Source organism: Syngnathus floridae, chromosome 11 (genome assembly GCF_059516105.1).
Source record: "Syngnathus floridae isolate MCC-2025c chromosome 11, RoL_Sflo_1.0, whole genome shotgun sequence".
Classification (NCBI taxonomy): Eukaryota; Metazoa; Chordata; class Actinopteri; order Syngnathiformes; family Syngnathidae; genus Syngnathus; species Syngnathus floridae.
In genome coordinates, this window is record NC_142423.1 from 8,694,248 (window position 1) to 8,710,406 (window position 16,159).

A 16,159-nucleotide genomic window follows, 5' to 3' on the forward strand; every position below is an offset into this window, starting at 1 on the left:
ACACTTGGGCCTCTACAAAATGTGCTGTCAGCCCATGTAGAGCACAAGAGTAAGGACTCAGCAGCAACAGCATCATCATAAGTAAAATATAGTACACGAGGAGTTTCTTTGCTTGGAACCAAATGCCAAGGTTAGTACTATTCATTAAAAAAAATGAAAGACAGATTTATTTGTATTTCAGAAAATTAAAGATCTAATCTAATGTAATAAATTGTGTTGATCATTGCTCTTTTATTTTGCTTTGCAGAACACATAAGAAATTGTAACTTCACTGCAGACACTTACAAACAATGGTAAGTTATTCTCCCTCTATTTTTCTTGCATACGGCAACAGTGTCTTGACTTGACTGAAACATCTAAGCAAGTTATAGTGCGACCCCCTCATTTGTGGGCGCTGTGTATTTAACCCCCCTCCAGCTCAAGGGAAAACTAACATGGTGGCACAGTGGCAATGCTGCCCCACTGAGAATAAGTCAGGGCAGTAGGAGGAGATGCGGGATGATGAGGAGGAGGCGAGGGGTCCCAAATGGTTCAGAATTGAGAACTCACAGCTGTGATAACATCATGTCATATGGAGTCTCCAAAGGCTAAACACTGCTGGTGCTGACAATGTCAATCAAATCTGATGACTCTATTCCTAGTATCAGGCGGAATGTTTTTTTTGGGTGTACCTAATAAGTGTCCACATTTTAGTTTGACTGGATTCATAATGTAAATCCACAAAGTTGCATTCACATAGTAATACGTAGCAGTCAACATCCTGTGAGAGAGGATACGTCCTACTCAACTGCACGTCTCTCCCGTCCAAATTTCCTCTCCTGCCAGAGGAAGCAGGGAGAGTTCTCCCCATCTGAAATGTGCATCCTGCTCTCTGACTTATTTGGTGGATCACACCGCTTGACGTGCCGATGGCCGCTCAGAGATTTGTCAGGAATGTTTTTGCACGCTCGCAAAGACCGGTGATCTCAGCTGCTAAAAATCCCACCGGCCCAGAAACAACACAAGGAAACGTTCAGGTCTCGCGATGCGCTTGGAAGATGGCCTCGTTCTTCTTGCCAGTTTCTTCATCTGATTGTCTTTGTTTGGTTCTCCAGCTGTGTGTGGGAGATTCCAGCGACTGCTTCCAGAGCCGCGTGCAGCACATGATGCGTTCCCTGCAGGACCCGAAGCAGGCGGGCCGGCCGAGGCCGCTCAGCGAGCCGTGTGAGCGCTCCTTCGCCGTGACCCGCTTGTGCAAACAGAGGGCCCAGCAGGAGCGCCTTTCCAACCAGCGCGTGTCCCAAGTCAGCGAGGCCAGCACTTACGACTCCGCCTGCTGTTTGGCCAACCCGCTAGAGGAAGAAGAAGAAGAAGAACCTAACGGGCGCTTGGCTCAAGGCTCACCCAACAGTGAAAACAGCTTGGACTTGGACTCCGGTTACTCGGAGGCCTCCTGGCACGATGAAGGTGTTGTTCTGAGAAGGACAAGAAACGTGCGCGTTTCCGCCTCTGCTTGCCTCCGGACAAACACGGGACATTCGGGTCGGATCCGACCCAAATCCACCTCGGACGCTTGCTTAGAGCGCTGGACCTCCTTTGAGTCCAGTGACCCAGAGGACTGGACTACAGCTTTGCTGAGTAGAAGCAGGAACAGACAGCCTCTGGTTCTGGGGGACAACAGCTTTGCGGACTTAATTAAAAACTGGATGGACCTCCCAGAGTGTCCAGAACCAGCAGAACTCAAGCCAAGTGCTGGGCGGCGCCTCGCCAAGGACATTCTAGTCAACATGAAGCGACGACTGGCTGGGATCTCCAAAGGTGTGGAGATGAGACAGAAAGCAACAGAGTCCACTCAAGTGAGCAGGACTGCCGAGGCCCCCAAAAGGTTGTCCTGCCCTGTGGGACTCCAGTCGCTCAAACCTTTCTTCCACCGATCCCACACGGGCCTACATGCACTCGACTCAGACTTCCACCACTTCAGTGCACTCATGAAGACGGGCAGCCGACAGCCCATAATATGCAACGACATCATCGGGTACATCTGACAGTATAAGATGTATTTTCCGCCAACCCTAATAAACCCTTATATATAATTGCACTCAGTTTGTAAAAAGCTGTGAACTGTTTCCTAATCCTTTCTATGACATTTTTTTTTACCCTCGGCAAGCAATAAAATACTTTCCATATAAAAGTAGTTCAGTTTCCAAATCATTGGCAAATGTATTATATGATATTAACATGAATGCTGAGCATGGAAAGGTAAAGATGAACACATCTAAAACTTTTGGTATAGTATTTATGAGTAACGTATGTAATCTATTAAATTAATTTGCGTTTACAGTATGCACAAATGGCCTGAAGAAAGAGACGAACTCTGAATAATGAATATGAAATTGCTGCTTGAGTAGGTGTAAGGGAAAGAACACACTACAGTGGTTACAAGAATATTATATAATAAATGGAAAGAAAAAAAAAGGTTCCCACTGTAGATTCTGTAGATAATTCAGGGGGAAAATGGCCACCAAACACAAACGTACAAAAAATATGTATTTTCAGCAACACTGAAATGTGTTCCATGCCATCTGTGTATAAATACAGTTTCAGTGTTTTTCCCTGCCCCCCAAAGTCAGGAAGTGAGGGGCGAGCCATGCACAGGATGTGACTGGCTCGTGCAGGGGGGCATTTGTCGCGTGGGCCTGCTGTGCAAATGCTCAGCCCACTAAGCACAACAGGAGCTCCCCAGAGACGTTGTCGGCACACAACCGTCACACGCTGCTGTGCACTAAACGTAAGCACAATACACAGTGACTTCCCTTTAAAAATGCAACTCTAAACATTATTTTAAAAATCATAGCACCCCACAGTGTCCACATTTTGTGATGACAATGTAATCGATTCCTTTCAAACCGCCTGAGGCTTCCGTGACCTGCAAAGGTTCCCACTAATCTCCATTTTTAGCAAGTCTTTAACAACCGCTGGGAAACCTGAGCAGCATTTGCAATCATCACAGCCCACTGATGCTTGTTAAACTTGTGTTTGTGTGTGTGTGTGTGTGTGGGGGGGGGGGGGGGGGGGTCAACAGGGTTGGACGAAACACCTCATCCTGCGATTAGATTTGAGCCAAACAAAATTGTTTGTGCCTGCAGTCCTTGCATAGAAACACTCCACTTTCTCCTCCTCATCATCATCAGCCCCTTGATCGAGACATTCCGAATGTTTTCCTTCCTCATAAACCAATAATTCTCTTCCAATCGGAATGCAAACACCACCAAACGCCTCAGGCCCGCTGTGTTGATGTATCCAAAAAGAGTTAAAGGTCTGGCGATGGGTTGTGACCTCAAACGGTGGTGGCTTCTGCAAACACATCGCAGCTACCTGGGCTTTCAAAGGCAAACAAAGTCTGAAAAGCAATGCTGTCAACTTCGTTGGGCGTGTGAAGACACTTCTGCACAAATGGCCTGAAGAAAAAGGCAGACTCTGCATGTATAAAATGTTGCATAAGTATGTGGAAAGGGAACAACACAGTAGCAGGAATAATAACCAACGTTACATGAATTAAAAAAAAAAAAAGTGCCCTGTTTCGTTTTTTGTAGCCAGTGAAAATAAGAAGGGTGGTGGCCACCAAACACACGAATGTACAAAAATGCACAAAGACAACTTTTCAGCAATACTACTACACTAATACTACTCTTGTTCCACTAGTAAGTCAAGAGAAGAGTTTTGCAAAAATAGCCAATAGTCCAAATATGTGATTGACCATCTGAAAAAAATTTTAATAGTACTAATAGAAAAGGAAAAGGTAGTTGGAAGGGCAGATAGGGGGAACAAGCCAACAGAAGCAGCAAACTGACATACCTGCCTAACAAATATCAACTGGACTGACCGATAGGGATGGCAAACAAAAACAGAACTGACAGAGACGTGAGACAAAAAATAATTCGAAAAGGGGAATGAGGGGCAGACAGAACTTAAATACAAGACAGGTAATGAGAGGCAGGTGAGGTCACTGATTGTGAGGTGACACAGGAGGGGAGGGGCGAGCACACACACGGACAGAAACTATGACAAAATGGACACACAATGGCCTGACCTGGGACGAGTCGTGACATGGGGGGGTGCAAAGTAGCCAATTTCTTTAAACAATGGCTACTGTATGTGCTGGAGGAAGGTGTGCTACTTTAAGGGGGCAAAACATGAAAAAAATATGTTGTAGCAGCCAGTGTGAGGAAAGAACTTACTGAGACATTTGGGGGGGGGGCAGCGATTCCACTTTTGGAACTGCTGGAAGACTTCCCAAGGTCACTTCCTGCTGGCCTTCCTGCCCGACCCTCAACGAGGAAGTCCTACCATAAGATGTGTTCATTTCTACAAGCTGCTGATAGACACAAATGCACCTAACACACACAAAGAGTTGACAGATGGAATACGTGTGTGTAGGATGTGAAGATTTCAGATCCACCATTAAAAAGGTTGCAACAAGGTGTCAAAAGTCAAAAGGGGGCTTCCTCAGACACCTACAGTATATGAAACATCTGCTTAATGAAGACACGCGGACGGATGTTACACAAGTTACAGTAAACATTATCATGCTCACATGTGTAACAACGGATGAAATGTAGCAAGTCATAGTTGCTTCCATGCAGAAAAAAAAATCAAAATATGACATTCAAGTGTTTTGTCTGCTTTACAAGGAGTGAGCTTGGCTCCTCGGGAGAGCAGTTTGGTCCAATTATGTCTGCTCTGGCGGCCAAGCATTTCCATCAGGGGTGGGCAAATTTTTGTTCTCAAGAACCACATTTGATGTTAAAAAACAACAAAAAAAAGAGAGAACACATCTATTACTAACTCTCTTGACCGCTCATTTAAGAAGTGCTGTAATAAAAGTTTCTTCCCTCACAGTGCGGGAGCTGTGTGGTTTTATATTGCCTCAAGATTGAATTTCTGGATGTTTTTTTGTTCGACAATAACGAGTGAGTCAGGTTAGATACATTTGAATTAAAAATTGATCACTGGAATGCTTTTTCTGGAGAAGGAACTGCTCAGCCACAAAGATTCAATTCCACCTATTAAAATGCTTAGTCAGGAAATTCATTTCTTTGGCCTTTGACAGAAGATAATGCAACCACATATTTGCTTTTTTAATAGATTTCTTAGCAAATACGATTACAATCACCCTGATATAAATGTTGGAGAGTAACAGACTTTAATCTCACAAAAAAGCACTCAACAATGCAAGTAGAGCACTTCAATTCCAGGATGCAGGTGAGCACGCGGTTTTTGCAGAATAATAAAATCTTGGCGCTTTCTCCTCATTTATCTTGCAAACCCAAATCTCATCGTCGCTGACACTTTTGTTTTCTATGCGCGCATTTTCCAGACAAGCCGAGCCTATTTTTGTTCCCTCCACTCCCTTCCGCTCACTCATATCAGCCGCACAACCTTTGGCAGGAACCTAAAGCCAATTCATGTTTCTCTATCATGCGTCTGTATGAAAACTGACGTCAGCAATTCATCACCAGAGCAGACAGAGAAAAAAAACAACAGTTGAACGAGGATCCCAACTAACTCCTGGAAACAATTACAAACGTTAGCCACAACTTCAGCTTTTCCCCATGAAACAGTAAGAAAAGAATCGTTTATCTCCAAGGAAAGATGAAAACGTGATTGCGAACATGTGACCAGTGTGGAAAAAAAATTCTCAGCCTCTGCTCAAGTTTAACATCTTCACTACATTTCACTAGTAAATATCTTTATTATCAAGGACAGCTATTGGTAGTTCTCAGTGTTTATGGGAGAAATACTTTTCACAAAGTATGACTCGCCTTCTCAAGTCCTCTCAAGTTTTTGGGGCGTTGACGGCAACAAATTACTTCCGAATAATTGAATCACGCTATTACGAAATAAAGACGTCTCGTACAGACCAACAAACATTTCTTTTTTTTGAGCAAAATTTCAATTGATGCTAAAGTCATGCTGGTACTTCTTGGCTGCCACGTTTCAGCTGCTAGCAAGCGAGGTCTTCTGATTACATCACATCACATGAACTTGCGCCTAAAAGGTCATCCGCTAAATTCCTTAAGATGAAGGAATGGCTTAATCCTAATTTTAATCAAAGCAGTAAATCATTTTGGGCTTGTGGTCTGCAGATGCATCTCAAAGATAACATTAAAGATACACTGGAGAACATAAACATAAAACTATATTTGCAACCTATGCAAACGTAATTCAACGAGAAGAAATTCAAATGTGTGTGATGCGGCTTGTGTTTGGATAAGTTTGCAGAAGATGAGGATAAAAATCTTAGGGTCAGTTGGATGCAAGCCTTAAAGAGTGACGTCGAGGTTGCACAATTTTGCAGCCAGTACGTTCATCTCTAATCCACACAATTTCAATCGGGTCACATCTGCTTTTGAACGAACACTTTGGATTAACATCCTTAATTTAACCAGTTTCAACATTCATCCGTTCATTTTTAAACACATACAAACAAACATACATATATTAAAAAAAATAGTGTAATTTTCCAACTGTTTTCAAATAATGCCCAATAAAGTTATACTCTATAAAATATACAACTCCCTTTCCATTTCTTTTGTCGTCATTTTCTTCCTTAGTCATTAGAAAAAGCTGATTTGCACAATCCAGTTCAGACCTCACCACAACCGGGAGGTGAGACACTGTCTAATGTCCACAAAGGCTGCTGACTGATGTCTGAATCAAAAAAAAAAAAAATAGAAAAACCAAAGCCTGCCAAGAAATCAACATGACTCAAGTCAAGTCAAGGAATAATGATAAATCACGCATATATTCATTTTCTTTTAGACTGATTGTGCTGGCAGAAGGTTAGTCCGACTAAAGAGAATATCCACAAAAAAAGAGCTGCTTCATTATCTTGGCCAGAGTCCCAACAGTGGAAATATTTTTACAAGCCCTGTGGCTGTAGGCCTGCTTCTTCAAAGGCAATCCTCCTGATTTTCAGAGCATCAAAGTGAGGCACACGCAACATCTGTGTGGTCTTTTGGATCATACTTTTGTGCGAGTATGTGTGCTAATCACTTTTCAACTTTATTATTTCTGTGCACGATCTGGTTTATTTTAACGGAGCCATCCTAAATGGAATACTCTAATTAACTACTGTAATTCTAATACAAATTACGGTATTAAAAAAAAAACAGACCATGATCGTCGGCCAGTGTGAGAGCAGGAACAGTTGGCTGTAACAACAAATGGAAACAAAAGTTAAAGAATCAATTTCCTCTTTTTTTTTTTATTGACTTCATGCCTCCACCACCACAGACAAATATGTTCATGTCATAACAGAAGCAGCACAGGGTCACCAAATGTCATTGATGCTGCCTGTGACATAAGGACACGCAAGCCCAGAGATCACGCTATACTACTTTGCTTGTCTGCAGTTATTGTCACTAAATGTGACTGGTGTCAGAGCAAGGATTTTATAGAAAGACTATTCACTACCATTGACGGCTATAGACATCAAATATCCATTTTAACTGGACTGACAATCAATGAGTTAAAAGCTTTACCTTTGTATCAGATTTTATGAATGTAAAACATGTGCTTTGGCTCAATAAAGCTTGATAAACACTGGACTAAACTACCACAAGAGTCTTCAAAAATTATCTCTCACAATAATCTGCTACCTGATTACTATTGATCAACAGCAATAGACCAACAGATGTCTGGGACCTCCAACTGTTCCCTGCAACCCACCCACCGCAATTATCCAGCACACACCGGGGAGGCCGGTCAGCACAGCCGCTATTCAAAACACAGTCGACTAAGGCACTTCTCAGGAGACTGCGAGCTTTGACACGCTGACCCTCTTGCCTTTTCAATGACCGTTGAGGTGTAAACAGTAAACACGAGCTCAATGCGATTGTCTTCCAAATGTGAAGATAACAGCGTTTCACCTGACTGAAAATGACCCGAGGCTCGATGGTCCAAAGTCAATAACCACCCCCCTCAAAAAAAAAAAAAAAAAAAAAAACATGCTGCAGCCTGCAGAGATGTGAACACACACCAAACGGGTGATGGATGCTAAATGTTAGCAATATCAGTGCCTCTTTTGTCACTTACAGTACACGTCTAAGTCTAAATATAAGCTTTAAAATTACACATTACATTGATAAAGGGATGATACAATTGATAATAGGGGTTGGCACGTATTATCGGAAACAGTTTTTTTTTTATCACTGTGCCGAGCATTGAATCAATGATTGCAGTCAGAGGTCACACTGTCTGTGGTGTGTTGTATAAAACACAACGTACTTTTCCGCACATTGGCCATTGGAGCAACTTATTGACATGTTAAATATGAGCTTGGATTCTTGTCAACAGTTGAATGGATGCTTACTCAACATATGTTCATTAAGTTACTTGACTAGCAACTGAATCACAAAATCAAAAAAGCAAGCAGCCATAGGTTGCCCTCAATATTAGCATTATAGTGTCAACTGTATTCATCTGCCCCCCACAGTCACACTTATCAATATGGAGCTGTGTTGTCTGTCCCTTCACAATCAGATTAGAATTACAATTTACAATTAGACATTTTAGCCAAGCAAAAATTTTCCCAGGCTGTCCAAATAGTTACCAAAAACAACACTGGTCTTTTATTGTTGTTGTGGACAAAATAAACAAAGAAACTGTCCAAATGTGCTCAGATAATTATATTTTCCAAAATGTAATCTAGTGTACAGGAATAAACATGACTACTATAAATTGCATTATGCTGGTGCTGCACACACCAGACCTGACCTAACCACAGCTAAACAACCCCCCTCCTCCCCCGACACATTGCTGCTTCTTGTGTTGAACTGGAGGCCCGTGCTCTTTGTAGTGGTGCAAATCAAATAAGGGGCGTCTCATGGATGTAAACATGGCAGATAATGAGAACCACGCCGCTAAGCCATTTCCACCGAGCAGTATATTTCAGTTCACTCTGGAGCTGGACCAGCGAGTGAGGATGGTAAGATGACTATGACAAAAGTTGACTGACAAATATTCTTTCTTTTAGAATTGCATCTGATGTTTAAAAAATAGCAGGAAAAGAACAGCAAGTCATTAAGTGAGAGTCTTCAGGCAAAAAATGTAAAACATCTGGATCGGCCATCGCACGAAGCACACTAATGAGAAACCCGCTGCCCTTTTCTCCCGCTAGCATTGCCACGTTAATTAGAAAATAATGAAACAGAAGGAGGACACTTTTAATCACTTCCACGTGGTGAGGGAAAAAACTTCAAAAGCAACGTGACGGTATGTAGCATGTTTAGAAGATCTAAACATACAAAGGTCATTAGTTTTATGACAGAAGTTTAATCTAGTCACTTGCGTACCGTTCGTAACCTCGAAAGATTTCATCGTAAACCAGAACACGAATATTCGGAACTCATGTTTTGCTCCCAGTGTCATATTGAGCATGAATCTTGGATGTGCGGTCGGTTTGATTAATGGGAAAACGAAGCTTCGAATTAGCTTCATGAACCACTTTTTGACTCGTCTAGATGGCACTGTAGATTTAAAGAAAGGGGTTAAAAAAATTGGCAAGTCCGTATGCTTTTAGTTGCATAAAAAGCGCCATCTCGAGGAGTAAAAAAATACAACAGGTTCATGAGACAAATTTGAAGCTTCATTTTCCCGTCAGCATCCCATCCTCTCAATCGCCAGCGCCTTCATTTTGTATCGATTGCTTCAAGATGCGATCAATTCCACACAACAATTCATCAACAGCCTCAATGTGCCATAACTGGAAAAACCGGATTTTGAGACCCTTTATCAAGTATTCGACTTTTTAGCTCCAAAATAGCAAAATAAGAGTACTTCTGCTTGCAATCACGACAAACCTTATAAATGTTGAATACGTTGTTGCTGAGTAGCTGGATAAAAACAGCTGGAGAGAGACGGGATGTTTTTTTCATCAGTTCCATCCTACTTTTATATCTGTCTATAAAATAGTTGGTGGATTAGTCATCCTCTCTCTGCTTAATATAGCCCCAAGTGGTTACTTTGCCCTCTTCAAGTCTGCAGCAAACGGACAATGTTGATGGAATTGTGGCCAATAAAGTCACATGGAAAGTAAAGACAAGTTGGTAAAAAAAAAAAACTAGCAAGTTAACAATCTGAACAAAACAACTCGCCAATCCCACAAACACAAACTGGCAAACAACAGAAGGCACAAGCTGATTATTCACCAAACGGTGAGCGCTATTCATGAGTGATGTCGCCGTCTTGAGTTACAAAGCAAACAATGGAGGTCCACGCTGGTGCTCCCGGTGGAGCACTGAGGGCCTTGGATCAAGTTCTCGCCATCCCTCTGCTGGCATAGTGCAGGCGGACTACGGATCGAACCACATTTGAGGCAAAGCTGTTCCTTTGTTGAATCCTCCTCTTTCTTTCCCAAAGCCTGTTATTATTTGTGCGGCAGATGTGTGACCTCGTGAAAATAGTATCATATCACAAGCGGGTTCGCTTTCTGCATACGTTAAACCAGCGCTGTCCAAATAATATTCCGTTATATTCACACCGTACAGAGAAATTACATTTAGTGAAGATTCAAAAGGAGACCTATTTTGTCACATGCTCGGTGGACGAAAAACTAAATCCTTGCGGGTGCTCTCTGCCGTACTATACTTAGCATCCCAGCAAGGCAGGAAATAGCCAACATTTCTGCCAGGGTTGAACAAAGAAACCAGTGTAAGAGTTGACCTTGGTCCCTCCCTCCAACGCCGCTAATTCAATAAGAGAGTGAAAGGACAAGCTTGGAAGGGGAAGCATCGGGGAAGCGTGAAAGGTCAGCTTGTGGAGGATGTGTGAAGATGCTGGTGGCTGTACAGCACTTTGCAAATGTAAGCCAGTTATAATGTCACAGTGGAGGTGTTAGGCGGCGCAAGCTAATTAACTAGATATGTATCAAGTTGTGACACACCCTCCTCCATTATTTGTTGACATATTTGAAAACAAAGGACAGAAGCGATGGAGGAAAGTCAAAGGTGAGCGGGGAGGGGAAACATCTGCTTTAAAGTGATATAAGAGGTGCGAAAACTATTTTTTTTCCAAAATCACTCCGCTCATGTTTATGACGGCCTGCCATTGCTGACCAACATCTGGCCACGCATAACATTGCACCACTATGAAGGCTGTTACTTGATATGAATGAACCGAAGCTGGTGAGGACAGACGTCTGGGTGGTGGTAAAGTGATCTCTTGATACCGCATGTCTGATCGCTGATATTTAACAGCTGCACGTCTGCCGCTGCTTCAAACGAGGGCGGGTCATAAACCGTGCAGATATGAGCGAGATCATACTAGCTCAATGTGAGAATTAAAGGTTTAATTTTTGCAAGATCTAACTTAAACACACATTTGGTGCCAATGGCAAGCGCTGGTCCGACTTCGGCTCAGCTGAGGCCGCGTGTTGCCGCTTTATCAGGTGAGATCATGTCTAGACCACGCGTCAGACGCAAGACCACCAGAGCTTTAGAGAGAAGATATGCACTCTACTTTGTGGCAAGTTTTCAAACTGCGTAGCCAGATAAGAAATGGGTCATGTCTGAGTCTAATACAATCAATAAAAATAAAAAAAATACAAAGGAAGAAAACTTGAAGTTGGCAAATCACAGCAAATATAAAAATGTTTTGGTGCGATTAAAGCAAGGATGAACTTTTTGAATGAAACAATGCTCGCACCATTACAAATGACTCCGTCATCGCAACGCCACTTGTATCCAGCTGCAACATTTTTGGAAGCACAACTGAAACCAGCGCTCCGGTGTGTCGCCCGTCGCTGCTGCCTCCAGACAGACGACCCCCGTCGACCAAAGCCCCTCGCTCACCTTTCAACTCTCAGTGAGTCAATGGCCTGAGTGAGGAAAGCAGCACAAGGCAGCTCCAGTGTCTCATTCCCTGCTGAGGTGAACCGTGAAGGGACAAACGGTGCTTTAAACAGATATCCTCTTAAAACGAACTAATAAAATATTGCTTTGCTTTCTAATCTGGTTGTATTTGTCTTTTGAAGCTGAGGCTATATGGCATGAGACCCCAAACTGGATGCCATTCATCAAAAGAATAAAGTTCTTTCTGCCTTGGACGTTGCCCTTAAACTGACTTTGTTTATACAAGCACACTCAGGCTAGGAGGTTTTTTTTTTGAAGCAATTCACCAAACACTGGCAGTCTACTACAGTGAGACGCCTCATTCATGCTCCCAAGCCAGAAGGGAAGGATGTAAATCTACAGATTTATCCCCAAAGTGGACAGGCTTAAATAATAAATACCATCAGGTTGAATTAAGTGCACCTCTCGGGACCTGTCGTATGCGGATAAAAGCTTTGTGAATCTTTTCTCCAAAATCCTCCTCCCACAATCACTTAGTGAAACTGAAGATGGCTGCAGGCATATAAAACTGTAAGCCTCCAACAAAATGAGGAGCGGTTGGCCTGGCAGGGGACGGTAACACTAACTGGACAGAATCAAAACCATTCAAAGGTCAACAATTGATTGGCACTGCTACGTTTACATCAACGTTACGGGCAAAGAAGATGGCACACGTGGAAGAATACTCAAATTTAAGCCTCTTGTGTCACCCCACCTCCCTCTCCTACAAAGTCAATGGGCCAGCTCCGGTGTCACCTCTCAGGCGACAGGTAAAGTGCTGTGATTAGTTCTGCTTCAGGGGACAAAAAGGAGGGAAGGCTGTCGGGCAGGTGTGTGTGCGTGATAATAACACATGACAGAAAATGACAGTGATGTTCTTTACGTCATCATCACAAAGAAGAAGTTGAGGGAATAACGACAGTCAGATGAAAACACAGATCTTGTTCTAATTTGTATGTTTCTTTGTAAATTGGCAGAAAATGTTGGGGATTTTTTATTTCTTTGTTTATTTACTATTTATTAATGTAAAATCTGTGCATTTATTTTGCACTAAAGTGTTTCACTACAATTGGTATTAACCTATTTTGATTACAAGCACCACATCTCATATTGAAAATATATTGTTAATCACGCTTATAAAAACAGGTCATTATCTGGCACTCTGGTAGAAGTAAATACTAAACCGTGAAACCTCACGTATTATTAAGTGATATATGGCAAAAGTCAACCTGTATTGTTGTGTCGGTCTTCTCGGACTGCTCCGTGATGGACGTGGCTAGTGAAGTCATCTTTCCCACTTGGCGGCCCTACAAAGGCGAACCATGCGACTGACGCTGGGCCACGGCCGCGGGCCTTGTTAGCAAACTCGGCGGTAGCAATTCGATGCCTCTGAAAGCCTCCTACACACATTCCTGCCATCCGCAGCACCACGGGGATACAAATGAGGAGAAGATGAAATACGGCGGTTGTGATTTAAGATGACATTTGATATGTACTCAACTTACCTCATTCGCATTCATATTCTGCTATAGTGGCACTCACTTAGTCATGGAACTTGGAACTGGAGGATGGCCAATTTGAGTCTCTTAAGGGGTCTCATAAAACTTTTTTTTTGCATGCTTTTGTGCTACACTATTTGTCACTGTTCATAATCCCTTCTATGTTAACTAAAGCCACCTGGGGGAAAAAAACAGCCTGATGGCACCACCAGCCTGCTTCATTGTAGCTATGACGTTCTTCCGGCAATGAATCGGAAAATTGGAGTTCTCAATAGACCGACTGCGGAAAAAATTCCATGGCAGTGTTTGTAAGAACATATTCTCCAATGAAAGGCTTATTAGCATACTTCCTGGGCATATTAAAATTTGGAAATAACAATTCTGAGGGCTTTTCCTTTGTAGCTTTCCAGAGTCTATGACTCAGTTTATGGCCTCCTCGCAGATCTTGACTGTTTTCTCCAACTGGTTTCCACGATACAATGAAGCTCTTTCTTTTTTCCCCAGATTTCAATCCAAAATTAGGAACCACCCACTGGAAGAGGTTGGAGAGCTGGTGGAATTTCAGCTATTAGTTCTTTTTCTCTAAGCTTCCCTTGGAACCTTCAGAACAATGTGGAGGGTCAAAAGGTCTAAATGTAGCATTCTATCAAAAACAACAACAAAAATGTTGGCTGAGATGTTTGATCAACACTCATCTATCTCCACATTGACCCATAAAGCAGCTTGTAAGTGTTGCTACAGTGCTCCAATCAAATCAAGACGGCAGATATAACAAGAAGTTAGCTAGCTTTGGCACAGGAAAGTGTCATGGCACGGCTCGGGTTTGGGTCAGTGAGGACATAGACCAGGTTTTGAAAGCACTCAAAGATCCCAGTGCAGCTCCCCTGCTACTACTCGGCCGCCATTCTGTCTGGGGCTGCTGGAGAGATGTCACCGCACCTTTTATTCTTATGCTCGCAAAGGCGTTGGGCCGCATCTGCATGGCTGGACTGCCCATGAAGATTTGTTCTGGACAGTGGTTTTGGTTGACGTTGTTTTGATTACAAAATAAATTCAGGTATGTCATGTTCATTTGGTTTTCATTTCTGTTTTCATCTGCTTAGTTTGCCATTAAAGGTGACTAATGTTGTCTATGTATTCAAAATGGGTCATGATGCCCTTGAGATTGGGAAAGCAAAATAATTTTTTTTTTAATTGAGTTATAGAGAGGATTCTCTTAATTAGACTGAAGACACCTCGCTGGCTCCATCTGACAACAGGAAGCCGCCGCAACCTCCGTGTGACACGGCCTCACTAATACTCTTATCAGGTTTGTGTTGACTACACAATTTGTACGCCTGATAAAAGAACAAAGGAGACAGGACCTTTGAAGGACCCAAAAGGTGCAAAGTCTGGGAAGAAGAGCGTCTCCCGACGACCAGCTGTCGTTGCAAGTCCACCAAAAGGCATGAGACAAGTCCTCCTCTTCAGAATGCCACAACAGTGATCTTTGACTACTGCTGCTTCATATTTTATAATGGAGCCATTTATGAAGTATTCATTTACTCTACCACTTAACTCATTTTTGCATCAGGCATGATGGATTCCCTTGTGACTTAATTTGGGCAAGAGGCGGTTGGGTAATTCGGGGACTGTTCACTAGCCAATGATAAGGCACCAATAGAAAAATAGAAATTGATTGTGTTCCTGTTAAATATTTCCAAACCAGGACCAGACACGTAACTGTTAAGTTAGCTTTTGCGTATCAGCCAGGTTACGACCTTTAACTGACGCATATTTGTCTGGCTATCACAGATACTGAGAAAGTCTGTGGTCACGAGTGACGCTCTACAAAAAAAAACAAAAAAAAAAACACAACGCCATCAAAACAAAGAGGAATCAGGGGGAAGCGAAAAAAGAGAAGTAGAAATTGGATCAAACTACATGAGTTTCCCTATTTTTTGGTTCCGCTTGAAGACGTGCGTAGCTGTTATGACATCGGCATCACGTTGCAGTTCTGCTGCTACATCTGGCTTGTGTGCACAAATCAGGCAGGAAAATGACATTAACGGGGGTCAATCTGGCTTGATACTGATCCGTGTGCCTGCAGGTGTGACTGCAACATGTGACATCACTCCGTCTGCATGCTTGAGCAGATTACAACCCCTAAGCGATGCTAAGAGATATTTATCAGCCGTGGCTTTCAGGCGCTTCGGGTTTCAGACGTGCCCAAGCGTCGCGAGACGCACTGCCAAACTGCATCGGCTGAAAAGTGGAAAATGGGTTGCCAGATTGGAAATTTGGGGTTTGAAACATCGGTGACGTACAGTAAATGCACTGTGTATTTACTCCATATATAAATCAATAAGATGACTAGATGACCCCTGATGGGTCCCTCAATAGACTCTTGTGAGTGTCTTCTTCTCAGTTGTCAACCATATGATATTGCTTTGTGTCGCCACCTACAGGGCGGTAGTGTAACTACAACAATTGCAACTATTGACAAATTTACAAGCCAAGTTGACATGCTAGTACAAACTCTGATGAATGACTTTCAGGAAAATATAATGCATAAATTACATTATGGGGGTGGGCTCTATATTAGATTCCCTGAGTCAATATATAATCACAAACATACCACAGTATTCTGCAAGAAAATGGAAAGAGTTGACTTTTGTTCTTAAGAGGTCATAATGTAAATTTGGTGCAAAATAATAATAAATGCAATAAGATTAGTGCTCCTTTCGGGGACTTCCAGTCTTTCGTGAGACATTAATTTACTCTATGCAACCCCCATCTTTTAAGTCTGAC

The 16,159-nt window shown here is 42.6% G+C and overlaps 1 protein-coding gene across 1 annotated transcript; it reads left to right on the forward strand.

Moving 5' to 3' along the window:
* The first annotated feature begins 28 nt into the window (after positions 1 to 28).
* On the forward strand, positions 29 to 2,173 carry inka1b (inka box actin regulator 1b). Its single transcript, XM_088389777.1, has 3 exons — positions 29 to 130; positions 248 to 293; positions 1,095 to 2,173. The coding sequence occupies exons 2-3, from the start codon at positions 291 to 293 to the stop codon at positions 2,022 to 2,024; spliced, it is 933 nt and encodes a 310-aa protein (XP_088245903.1). The 5' UTR covers positions 29 to 130; positions 248 to 290; the 3' UTR covers positions 2,025 to 2,173.
* Positions 2,174 to 16,159: the final 13,986 nt, after the last annotated feature.